The sequence below is a fragment of the Oreochromis niloticus genome, linkage group LG18, assembly GCF_001858045.2.
Source record: "Oreochromis niloticus isolate F11D_XX linkage group LG18, O_niloticus_UMD_NMBU, whole genome shotgun sequence".
Taxonomy (NCBI): domain Eukaryota; kingdom Metazoa; phylum Chordata; class Actinopteri; order Cichliformes; family Cichlidae; genus Oreochromis; species Oreochromis niloticus.
Genome location: NC_031982.2, coordinates 38,139,946 through 38,153,553, shown reverse-complemented (window position 1 = coordinate 38,153,553; position 13,608 = coordinate 38,139,946). Strand labels below are relative to the sequence as shown.

The following is a 13,608-nucleotide window of genomic DNA, read 5'->3' as shown; positions in this document are numbered from 1 at the left end:
CAACACGAGCCCACAACTGAAGTGATTGCTCCGGCTTATCAATCCACTTCCTCAACATGTTGACATGAAACACCTGGTGCTTTTTACGACGGCCTGGCATGTTGAGCTCGTAAGTGACAGGGCCTACCTTCCTGTTTATCACAAATGGCCCCTGCCATTTGACTAAGAGACTGCTTTCAGTGGTTGGCAAAAGGAGCAACACTTTTTGTCCTTCTTTAAAGGTCCTACTGCGAGCTGTCTTATCATAGTTCTGTTTTTGACGTCGCTGGGCACTTACTAGGTGACAATGAGAAAGTTCCTAAAACTGTTCAAGCTTGTCCCTCATTTTCAACACATAAGAGAGGGAAGAGCACTGTTTTTCAGGTCTAGCTTCCTCCCAAGCCTCCTTTAGTACATCAAGCGGACCTCTGACATTATGGCCGTACAAGAGCTGAAATGGAGAGAATCCAGTTGATGCTTGTGGCACCTCTCTATAGGTGAAAAGCAAAAATGGAAGCCACTGGTCCCAGTCTTTTTCTGCTTCTCTTACGAACCTCCTCAGCATTGATTTCAGGGTTTTATTAAACCTCTCAACAAGTCCATTAGTTGGTGGATGGTAGGGGCTCGTTTTGATTCCGGTAATTCCCAGAAGTTTGTAGACTTCCTTCAACAGGTTGGAAGTGAAGTTTGATCCTTGATCTGTCAAGATTTCTTTGGGAATACCCACCCTTGAAAACATCTGTATCAGACAATTCGCTATTTGGCGGGCTTTGAACCTTCTCAATGGGAAAGCTTGTGGATACCTTGTTGCATAATCACAAACCACTAGAATGTACCTACGCCCCGAACTACTTCTCTCCAATGGGCCAACAATGTCCATGGCAACACGAGAAAAGGGGATGTCTATCACAGGCAGAGGAATGAGAGGGGCTCTGTCTCCTCGGGGCTGTCAACTGACATTGTGGACATGATTTGCAAAACTGGGCAGCGTCTGAAAATTGCTGTGGCCAAAAAAAAAAAACACGAGTTACCATTCTGGAAAAGGTTTTAAGCTGCCCTAAATGGCCTGCCCAAGGAACTGAATGAGCTAACTGTAAGACTACAGACTTTAAAATTTTGGGAACAACCAACTGGTCACCAACTTTGCTACGACGATACAGTCGTTTGTTCTTTACAATGAATACTTCCCGTACTCTGTCTGTAATCTGTGCTGATTCTTGTGTGCTCTTAGCAAACGGGGGGCTAAAGAGGGGTCCTCCCTTTGGAGTTGGACAATATTGTTGGACAATGTTGTTTTTCTTCATGTTCGGGCTGAAACATCATCAAAATACCTCAAAGGAGTGGATTATATAGCTTCACGATTATAACATCGGGACTTCAGTGAGAAGGATTCGACTGCTCAGTCCGCCATCTTGCGAGCCCCCCTTCTCAGATTTCTCTGTTTCAAATCAGTTTCTAGCTCAAAACAATCTTTTTTTTTACATCCATGAAAAACAAGAAAAGCACAAATATTATCATTTGAATTTTAAGTTTTCTGTTTTGAAATTATCTGAATGGTTTTCTTACATTGAAATTTACCATGATTCCTATCTTGAATCCAGTGCCTCCTTAAACCGATCGGCACCGCAGACTCAGATGTTGCCAAGCTTCTAGAAAAGGTTGTGGCTAAGCAACTTATAGCAGCTTTGGATAAACATAGCATTTTTGATGAGTTTCAGTCCGGCTTTCGTAGAGCTCACTCCACAGAAACAGCCCTTCTTAGGGTCTCAAGTGACATTTTGATGAATAATGATGCAGGAAAATGCTCGGTCCTACTTATGTTGGACCTAACATCGGCTTTTGACACTGTTGACCACCACATCCTCCTTGAAAGGCCTTAAACAATGGGTTGGTGTATCGGGTTCTGCCTTGGAGTGGTTCTCCTCATATCTACATAACCGATCTTTTTCTGTGGTGGTGCCCGATTTTAGGTCATCTTCTACCTCCCTTACTTGTGGTGTGCCTCAGGGTTCAGTTTTGAGGCCTTTATTGTTCTTAATATATCTTCTCCCCCTCCAGCATATAATGGGCTCTTTTGAGGACATTTCTTATCACTGTTATGCTGATGATATTCAGTTGTACATCTCTTTTAAACCCCAAGATTTATCTAAGCTTCAGCTTTTAAATGACTGCTTAGATCCTATCAAACGTTGGATGGCTGTAAATTTCCTCCAACTCAACGAGGGGAAAACTGAAGTCCTCATATGCGCTACAGACAGATTTGTATCCCAGATAGTGAAAACACTTTGTCCATTTTCTGTGTATGTTAAATCCTCTATCAGGACTTTAGGTATCACTTTTGACTCGACTCTTACATTGGATGGGCATGTGAAATCTCTGGTTCGGTCTTGTTTTTATCATTTAAGAAATGTGGCTAAGTTAAGCTCTACTTTATCTCGCCCTGAACTGGAGATAGCTATACATGCATTTATTTCCTCACGCTTGGACTATTGTAACTCTTTCTTTATGTGTCTAAGCAAAGGTTCTCTGGATCGTTTGCAGGTTGTTCAAAACGTTTTTAATTCATTGTTCAACTTTTTTGTCTCTAATCATAACCAAGAGAAATTCTGTTTTGTTAAAAATTCTGTTCATGTCAAACGTAACTCTTAATATACTTAAGAAGCTCAGTGATGGAGAACATTTGGGCCTTGTGTTTGCACACAGTGAAAGTGCTGCATCCTCCCTCCTCACAGTGATGTGTATTTATCCATGTATCTTGCAAAAGATGTAAAAAGGATGGTGGAAGATACAGCAGTCATCATTTCACTGAAAACCTTGGAAGCCTTGACATGACTGGAAAGACTGAAGCAGTTCACATATGTTTTTGTTATTGGACTGATGACAAAGACGACAGAGAAAAGAAGCAGTAAAGATCAGAGACAGAGACAGAGCTGCTGTGGAAGCACAAAACTATTTGATTGGCTGAGATGAACTGAAACTATGATGTCAAAATGTAATTGGCCCCGCCCACTACCTTGGTCATTGTGCTGCAGTGGAAGAACATTGTTCATGTGCTGTCTGTCTGGCTTTAATAACTCCAAAGACATGTTGCTGCACCTCTTTTTGCTTCTATCTCACATTATAGGTGAGTTTAAGAACAGGGATTAAAGTTTAGTTGAAGCTGCTGCATTAAGCAGATATACAGACTGCATTTCACTACTTTGCTTCTTTCTTTTTCCAGGACTAACAGCTGGAGACTCAATCACTCCTCAACAAGCTGAAGTCACTGAAACAGAAGGAGAATCTGTCAAACTCACATGTAGCTATGAGACAACTGATAGCGATGTTTGGCTTTTCTGGTACAAACATCATTCTGACCTTGAGGCTCCTCAGTTTATACTCTACAAAGGAGCAAAATCCCAGCGTGGTAATGATTATATTCCTGATGATCGATATGACTCAGAAATATCTTCTGAACACAGATATCTGACTACTCTTCAAAGAGGAGGGAAGTGGTATTCAAAGCACAGCTTCATATCAGATGGATTCTGCTAATTCCTGTTTTATCAGAGTCACTGTGGTTACAGCTGCTAATGAAACACTGTGGGAGGATTCACATGAGCAGCAAATCCACATCAACCACAAACCAACTGTAGGAACGTTCAGACACAATAAAAACTGTCAAACATCCAAAGCTGCTCATTTACACTATTTTATATTTAGTGGATGAGGACATGCAAAAATGCAGCAGAAGCAAAATAAACAGAGTAACAGAGGTTTATCTCTTTAAGTTAAAATCTCTCACATGAAGTTAAAAGTCTTCAGCTCAGTTTTTATTCCTTTGCAGAATTTATGTTGTATAAAATAAAAACTGTAAGAACTCTTTGTTCTCGTATTTGAATAAAATTCAAATTTTCAAGCTAATATCTCGTTGAGAATCACCTCATTGATTCTATTACATCAAACTGATATCTTTTCATTATTTATTGATTCAACCAACAAAATGTGAATATTTGTGGTTTTTGTAACAGACTCGAGTAAATAAGAGTCCAAATATAAAACATAAAAGTGGTTATTTGCTAGTTTTCTGTTCTGTGTAGAAAAAACTGGTTCATGTGTTGAGTTAGGATCATTTTATGCTTGAAGGATTCATTACTCAGTGTTTAGAGTCTTAACAATCAAAAACATTCCTCTGAAAATGATCAGGTACAAGGACTGGACTGAAAATGAGTGAACAAGCAGCCAAAGAAAACTGGAGAATGATTTCTACCCAGTAATGCACATCCCTCAATAACTTCATCATTACTGAGTCTAAAGAAACGCCTGTGATATCTAATAGAGCTGATACTGAACTCTGTATTTATTTTTTCACTCCTACAGATTTATAACTTGCCAAGTATGAGAAATTTAGGAAGAGCTACCAACAGCTGATGCTTTACATCCAAAGCTTGAAATTGTGCAGGAAATATTGGAAAAGGGTTTTTCTAATCAGGCTTTTATTTGATAAACTTGTGTTAGGTTGTTGAAACCCATCAGCTACAAATGAATCTTTAAAATCCAGTATTGATGCTGGCTGGTTTACACGTGTACTTCTGCTGTTTAATACATGAGTGAGATTATTCTACATTCTGCTAAATAGTTCAAATATTCAAAGCTCTCTTTATTTACAGGCTCCACAGAAACCAGGGCCAAGCCTATCCAGAAGAAGCAGCCTTTGGAGGAGGAGCTACACCAGTGAATATGAAAGGCTTCATTTAGGATCTGAAGAGCTGCTGTGTTCTCTCTATTGTTCATTCAGTCCAAGAGAAAATCATGTTCCTGCTTTTCATTTGGATGATGATGGTCTCCTTTCAGACTGGTGAGTCATCAAAAGATGGAGTGAGATGTAAAAGGAGATGATAGACATGAAAATCTTTGGCTGTTGTTTGAATTGATTCACTTTTTATAAACTAAGTTTAAAGATAGAGAAACATCCTGGTGAAATATGTCTTTGTTGTTTTCAGGATCCTCTGAGGATTTACTGACACCATCTAAAGATGTAGTGATGAGTTTGGAAGGAGACACTGTGACTCTCTCCTGCAAATATTCAGCTGTAGTTCAGACACTTTTCTGGTACCATCAGAAGTCTGGTTCACGTCCACAGCTTCTCATGGCAGATTATTCACCACAAACAGAAAAGCTGAAGTTTATACATGAGAGAGAAAAAAAGGAGTTTCATCTGGAGATCTCCTCTGCTGCAGTGACAGACTCTGCTGTGTACTACTGTGCTCTGCAGCCCACAGTGACAGGAAACACCAAAACTCTGTACAAAAACCTTTGGAGCAAAGACAACAGAATACTCCACAACATCCACTAGAGGGAGCCACACACTGTTACACTTCTCTGGTTTGGGGTTATGTAATCGTTTCTGTTTGTTGTCCATTTGTTAGCAGTCAAGCTTCCACAGTTTTCAAGATGTCATCTTCACAGTTTTTGTGATGGTTGTTACCAATAACAGCTCAAGGTGATTTAATTTTGGTGAAAATCCGGTTAAGGTCACACCAACTGTGTAAATCAGTAAACACCACAACGTGTCATGGATCGTCTTTAAACAATAGTATAGTAGGCCGTGGAGGACATGAGTACCTAGGCTGGTTAAGCACTTGTCCTTAACCTTCATTGTCAGCACTCAAGATCAAAGTCTCCCTACTAAAGGCATCTAATGATGTGTTGTGATTACTAATAGCAACCCAATTATAAAATAACATAATGACATCCTGTATGAAAGACAATTTTTGGCAGGTGACACAGAACTTTTTAGAAAGAGAAGGGCAGATTATTGTTACGGCTCACGTTGTTGAATATTTATAATCAGTTGTGTTTTGGTTTATAGTATTTTTAGGGAGGTCTCGAATGCAGAGTAGCCTTTGGCGGAGGAGGTTATGGGCAGACTCCATCCAAGTAAGCTGGCTGCTCCAGGTGGTCTGGTTGGAAGAGATAACACAGGGTGTTACTAGCTCCTGGTTGGTTGGTTCAGTCTGACTGTTTGTCTGGGGATGTAAACTGGAAGACAGACTCACCTTTGTGCCGACGGTTGAACAGAACTCTTGACAGACCTGGGAAGTGAACTGTGGGTTGGAAGAGGTCTGAGGAAGCTGGTTGGTGGTGAGCTGGTAGACTCTTGGACATCCCTAATGAGAGATGGCTACCACAACGCTCCTTGCAAAAATGTTATTGTGCGGTTCATTCCATGATGTCAGGTGAATTTGCCCGTATGGGCCCTATGAACTACCTGGAGTGGACGGGCATAGGAATGTAAAACTGCCTGGGGGGACCATTCCCAGGGTCTGGTTCCCGGTTCCCAAACAGCAGACATGATTTATCCAGGCCAGGAACCCACCGCACAGGTGGTAGGGAGGATGTTTGATTCCTTCGTGGGCTCTCAAGCAAAAAAGAATTGCTGTGACAGTGCACCTGGTTTTGTGTTTCTTGATCCAGGTTTGTAGGAGACAATGAAAACCAACCGAGTGAAGCAGAGGGCCACCTGGCTTGTCATGTATTTAGGGATCTGGCAGTCCGGAGATATGCAAGGTTTTTATGGTCCGTCCAAATGATGAATGGCAGCTCCGCTAGGGGTGGGTTTTGATTATCGATTTATCAATTAAAATTGATTCTAGCTTGGATAACATGATATTGATTCATTAAAATCCTGAATTGATTTTTAAATATAAATTAATTTTGCCCGAAATGCCAGAATCTCCGGTTAAACCTCACAAAATTTCAACAAACAGCTTAAACAGTAAATGAGAGCAGGTACACGGATTCTGCACAAAGATGTAAACACAGACCGAGGACAGATCAGAATCAGTGAGATGTCGCCTTTCTCACCTGATGGGCGAGCACGGACACGGTCAGGGGTAAAAGCTGACAGCTCACTGATTTTGAACCGTCGGCGGGTCTGCGCTTTGTGTTTACGCCCTTTTGCGCTCAATTCTGAAGCTGCAGGTTTTTATCTCTCTCCAAACAATATTGACTGAACCAGCAGCAAGAGAAGATCCAAACTACGCTTCACATAAACATCGTCATGAATTCACTCTGACTTTTGCTGTTTTGCTTCCACCACAATAAAAATCACACTTCATGCACAGCTCTCTCTCTCTCTCTCTCTCTCTCTCTTAGTGCACGTCAAGAACATTTTTCTGTCTATAAATCTCTTGCTTGTTATTTGGGGTCGCCTCAAACGCCTTAAGGCGACTGTTGTTGTGATTTGGAGCTATATAAATAAAATTGAATTATTTACCCACAAGTCTACCATTGTTTACAGCGCTGTCGGCCGCTGTTTTTCCCTTTACTTCCAAAGAAAAAGCCTCATTTCTGCTGTTGAAGACTGAACAAATGTAAACTTTTTAAAATTATGCAAAATTGCAAAACACTTAGCTGTGTCTCTAATAAAACCTCTGTAACTTTGCTTCACTTCAGCAGCATCAGGTAATGTTCATTTGTTGATTAATGGTTTTCTTTCATTTTTGATCTACTGCAGAATATTTGTAAGGTGGTTATCTGCTATAAAAACCCAGGCCAGGAAAATCACCTTCATGTTTTTCTGTGTTTTATCCTCAGCTACTCTGACACAAAGGCATCTGCTGTGATGCTCACACCTTCGATAAAGTCTCACAAGTGTCAGCTTTGTTTTTATAGAATAATATGGAAATGTACTGATACGTGATGAGAATTGTAATACTTCTGACTGTCTGAGGCAAAATTTCCCCGATTCAAGTCGAATCGTTTTCCGACCTTGTGAGTCGGAATCGAATCGATTCTAGAAATCAGTGACGATACCCAGCCCTATGCTCCGCCCCCTCAAGAGAGCCAGATCTTTCCTAAATACCTGGGACAAGTCATGATAAATGGGGGGCATCGAGGATAGATCTGGTGGCTCAGAGAGAGAAGCAGAGATCTCAGCTGACTGTGCAGGTGACGCAGACCTCAGACAAGACTGGTCACAAAAACACTCCAACTAGGGCTGGGTATCGTCACTGATTTCTAGAATCGAATCAATTCGATTCTTGGAAATATGGCCTCAGACAATCAGAAACATTATGATTCATATCATGCATCAGTACATTTACATATTTTTATATCTATAAAAAGAAAGCTGACACTTGCGAGATAGCAGATGCCTTTGTGTTAAAGTAGCTGAAGATAAAACACAGAAAAACATGAAGGTGGTTTTCCTGGCCTGGGATTTTATAAAAATATTCTGCAGTACATCAAAAACGAAAGAAAACCATTAATCAACATATGAACGTTACCTCTGAAGTTACAGCGGTGTCTTAGAGACATGGCTAAGCGTTTTGCAATTTTGCATAATTTTAAAAAGTTTAAATTTGTTCAGTAGCCCATTGAACAGCAGAAATGAGGCTTTCTTTTCGGAAGTAAGTAAAAGGGGGCAAAAAAACAGCGGCCGACAGCGCCGTAAACAACGGTAGACTGGTGCGTAACAAGCAAGCAAATAATGCAGAAAACAGATTTTTAGACAGGAAACTGTTCTTGAAGTACAGAGAGAGAGAGAGAGAGAGAGAGAGAGAGAGAGCTGTGCATGAAGTGTGATTTTTATCGTGGTGGAAGCAAAACAGTAAAAGTCAGAGTGAATTCATGACGATGTTTATGTGAAGCGTAGTTTGGATCTTCTTTTGCTGCTGGTTCAGTCAATATTGTTTGGAGTTATAAAACCTTCAGCTTCAGAATCTAGAGCAAAAAGAACATAAACACAAAGCGCGGACCCGCCGAAACATCAGAATCAGCGAGCTGTCGGCTTTCAGCCCCGACCGTGTCCGTGCCGTCGCGTGAGAAAGGCGACATCTCACTGATTCTGATCCGTTGGCGGGTCCGCGCTTTGTATTTACATCTTTGTGCAGAATCCGTGTTCCTGCTCTCATTTACTGTTTTAGCTGTTTGTTGAAATTTTGTGAGATTTAACCTGAGATTCTGGCATTTCGGGCAAAATAAATTTATATTAAAAAATCGATTCAGGATTTTAATGATTCGATATCATGTTATCCAGGCCAGAATCGATTTTAATCAATAAATCGATAATCAAAACACACCCCTAATTCTAACCGGTGATTGTAATGCATTCCCAATCAATGTTAGGATTATGGACCTTCAACTAAGCATGACCCAGAGCTAACAGGGTACCAGGAGCCTCGATGAACAAAATGGTTTCCTGACAGAACCAGAGAGTAACTTGGTTTTATGAGTCACATTAGTGATTTTTGCTCCATTTAGCGCGGAAACCTGTAATGGCCCCGGAAGGAGTTCCAGGGGAATATTGAGCTGAGTAACCAGGGAGTGCTCTAGAATCAACTAATGGTTGTATGGAGTGAGTGTTGGTGTTTACTGAAATCTTAGCGAGTACCATGAATCTGGGCAGGGAAAATCTGCCAGAATCCTTGTGACTACTAAGGGACGTGGCCGTTTGGCTGGGAGGGACAGTTCTGAATGTAATGGTAAATGGTAAATGGCCTGTATTTGTATAGCGCTTTACTTAGTCCCTAAGAACCCTAAAGCACTTTACACTACATTCAGTCATCCACACATTCACACACAGGTGATGTCAAGCTACATTGTAGCCACAGCTGCCCTGGGGTGCTCTGACAGAGGCGAGGCTGCCGGACACTGGCGCCCCCGGGCCCTCTGCAGTCTGCCAGCAATACAGACTCTCTTATTTTTGGACTGAAGCAGCACAGAGCTGAAATATGAGCTCCCACCTGAAAGTGAAAATGCTGCTACTAGTGTGTAAAGCAGGAGGAAGTCAGAGAAGTTCAAACCCAGATCAGAGAGGAGGAGGAGAGATTCAGGGAGGAGCTGAGCTGTTACTGAACTAGAAGAGAGAGAAACCTCCACATTCAACAGAGTTCAGCACACAAACCATAAACTTTACCTTCATTCAACATGTTGTCTTTGGACTATTATGCACTTTCTTTACTGATTCTCACCATTCTAACAGGTACGTTACAATCTGTGTGTTTAAAGAAATACATTTGAATTGTGATGATTTATAAAAGTATCAAATATGTTTCTGTTCCTTTAGGTGTCAGCTGTGAAGATCTCACTCCAACCAACGAAGAAGTGTTCAGTGTAGAAGGCAGCACTGTTACTCTGTCCTATAGATTAGCCAGGGTTGCTGTTGGAACTGATTATTTCTTCTGGTATCGACAATATCCTGGAAAACCACCAAAGTTCCTGTTCTCTCACTCAGGGACAGGAGAGAAAATCTCAGATCCAGTCCCTGGAATCACTTTTAAAGTGAGTGAAGATAAAACACTGATGACTCTTCAGATCTCCTCTGCTGCAGTGACAGACTCTGCTGTGTACTACTGTGCTGTGAGGCCCACAGTGACAGGAAACACCGAAACTCTGTACAAAAACCTTTGGAGCAAAGACAACAGAATACTCCACAACATCCACTAGAGGGAGCCACACACTGTTAAACCTCTGATTCTTGTGTCTGTTACATCCCCCAGGAGGATGTCTCTTCTCCTTACTAACCTTTTGTTTTGTCCAGGCTCCACCTCCTGTCCTGATTGGATGCTGCACAGAGTCTGGCTAATTGGTAATCAGCAGAGCACTATTTAAGGCCTGTGGAGCTGTGCTTCTGTGCCCTCTGGCCATTTTGGTTGCCATACCGATGCAGGCTTGCATGCCTTTGTATCTTGTATGAGCATTGTTGTTTTCATGTTCAGACTGCTGTAGGGGAGAGCTGCCTTTTGCTTTGACACCCTGTTTTCTCCTGTTTATGTGTTGTTAGGTAGGTTATGGTTATAGGTTGTATATTTTGTTTCTTTGGAGTTAGGTAAGTTTCTTTTATTTCTACATCAGGGATGTTTTGTTTGTTATGTTGGCCTTGGCTCTCCCTGATGTTACACCTCAGTCTGAACCCAAATCTCATCACCAGCATTAAATAAACCTTCTACATTTACCATCTTGGCTCCTCCTTCACTATCCACCTTTATGTTCATCCCTTTAACCCCCTAGACTAGCCAAGGGACGTAACATGTCATTGGACTGATGACAAAGACAACAGAGAAATGAAGCAGTAAAGATCAGAGACAGAGACAGAGACAGAGCTGCTGTGGAAGCACAAAACTATTTGATTATCTATCAAACTGGCTCCACCCACTGAACATGAGCTCATCCAATGACATTATTTGTTGGTCATTGTGCTGCAGTGGAAGAACATTGTTCATGTGCTGTCTGTCTGGCTTTAATAACTCCAAAGACATGTTGCTGCACCTCTTTTTGCTTCTATCTCACATTATAGGTGAGTTTAAGAACAGGGATTAAAGTTTAGTTGAAGCTGCTGCATTAAGCAGATATACAGACTGCATTTCACTACTTTTCTTCTTTCTTTTTTCCAGGACTAACAGCTGGAGACTCAATCACTCCTGAATGAGATGAAGTCACTAAAAACAGAAGGAGAATCTGTCAAACTCACATGTAAATATGAGACGGGTTACAGAAATATCGAGCTTCACTGGTACAAACATCATTCTGACCTTCAGGCTCCTCAGTTTATACTCAGGAAAGGAGCCAAAGGATACACAGGTGAATATATTCCTGATAAACGTTATAAATCAGAAACATCTTCTACATCAACTACTCTGACCATAACAGCCCTAACCCTGGCAGACACAGCTCTCTACTACTGTGCTCTACAAACACAGTGATACAAAGTGTAGAAGAGGCTGTACAAAAACCTGAACACAGATATCTGACTACTCTTCAAAGAGGAGGGAAGTGGTATTCAAAGCACAGCTTCATATCAGATGGATTCTGCTAATTCCTGTTTTATCAGAGTCACTGTGGTTACAGCTGCTAATGAAACACTGTGGGAGGATTCACATGAGCAGCAAATCCACATCAACCACAAACCAACTGTAGGAACGTTCAGACACAATAAAAACTGTCAAACATCCAAAGCTGCTCATTTACACTATTTTATATTTAGTGGATGAGGACATGCAAAAATGCAGCAGAAGCAAAATAAACAGAGTAACAGAGGTTTATCTCTTTAAGGTAAAATCTCTCACATGAAGCTAAAAGTCCAACCAGGAAGACCATCTCATGTTTATTCCATTTATTCTCTTTGAACTCATCACATCAGATGATGATGATGCTCTCCTTTAGAGTTTCTAGTCATGAGTTTCATCAACATTACATCCAGACATTATAAAATCATCAGTAATTTGATTCCAACTGTTGGTAAAAACTGATCTCATATTAAACTGTAGACTGCCACACATGAGCTATACACACATCCTCATATTAACAACTAAAAAGGTTTTTATTGTTATTTTCTGCAGATAAAAAAATCCTTCCAATGCTGAGCTCTTACAGGACAGTAAAGGTTCAAGGTTCAAGGTTCTTTATTTGTCACATGCATAGTTATACAAGTATAACACACAGTGAAATGTATCCTGACACGATCCTCGACATGTGCAAAAAAAAAAGGGGGGGGGGGGGGGGGGGGGGGGGGGGGGGGGGTAGAGGGATAACATTATAAATATATATATATATATATAGTATATACATTGGGTGAATGTGCAGTAGTAGCAGCAAGCAGGTGAATTCTGTACATTAATATGAATAGACATCTGACTATTTTACAGAATAGACAATATAAACATATTTAAACTTAAAGGAATTGAGTGTCTGGAGGAGAATCTCAGTCAATTATAGATGATGTGAGAGGGCGGGTGTGTGTGTGTGTGTGGGGGGGGGGGGGGGTTTAGGGCCCGGATGGCTTGAGGATAGAAGCTCTTCTTGAGTCTCTCTGTCCTTGCCCGGATGATGCGGAACCTTCTACCAGATTGTAGAAGTTGGAACAGTTTGTTGCCAGGATGGGACGGGTCCTTCAGTATCTGCGTTGCTCTAGTCCGGCATCTCCTGGTGTAGGTGTCCTGAAGTGGGGGGAGAGCAATGCTGCAGCAGCGTTCTGCTGTACGGATCACTCTCTGGAGAGCTTTTTGGTCCTTCACACAGCGGTTCCCAAACCACGATGTCATGTTCTGTGTGAGGATGCTCTCCACAGCGCCTGTATAGAAGATCCTGAGGATCTTTGGAGAGACCCTGAACTTCCTCAGTTGTCGGAGGTGATACAGGCGCTGCCTAGCCTTCTTGGTCTGGACCTGAATGTGGGCAGCCCATGTCAGGTCTGAGGAGATGTGGACACCGAGATACTTAAAGGACTGCACCCTCTCCACTGGAGCTCCATTGGTGATAATGGGCTTGTAGTCTCTGTGCTGACTCCTTCTGAAGTCAACCACCAGCTCCTTGGTCTTGCCGATGTTCAGCTGGAGGTGGTTGTCCTGGCACCATGATGCCAGTTTCTTCACTTCATCCATGTAAGCCGCCTCATCGTTGTTGGAGATGGCGCCCAACACCACTGTGTCGTCAGCAAACTTCACAATGGTGTTGGAGCCGTGGGTGGCCACACAGTCAGAAGTGTAGAGGGAGTAGAGCAGTGGCGAGAGGACACACCCCTGTGGTGCTCCTGTGTTGATGGTGATGCTGTCGGAGACACACCCACCCACCCTCACCACCTGAGTTCTGCCAGTGAGGAAGTCCAACACCCATGCACACAGACAGCTGTTGAGTCCCCGATCCCTC

The 13,608-nt window shown here is 41.9% G+C and overlaps 1 gene segment (V, D, J or C); it reads left to right on the top strand.

The window, feature by feature from the left end:
- Positions 1–3,050: 3,050 nt before the first annotated feature.
- Positions 3,051–11,748, top strand: LOC109195399 (T cell receptor alpha variable 38-2/delta variable 8-like). The segment is given in 4 exon segments: positions 3,051–3,103; positions 3,200–3,382; positions 5,561–5,566; positions 11,545–11,748. Coding segments are annotated over 4 exon segments (351 nt in total).
- Positions 11,749–13,608: the final 1,860 nt, after the last annotated feature.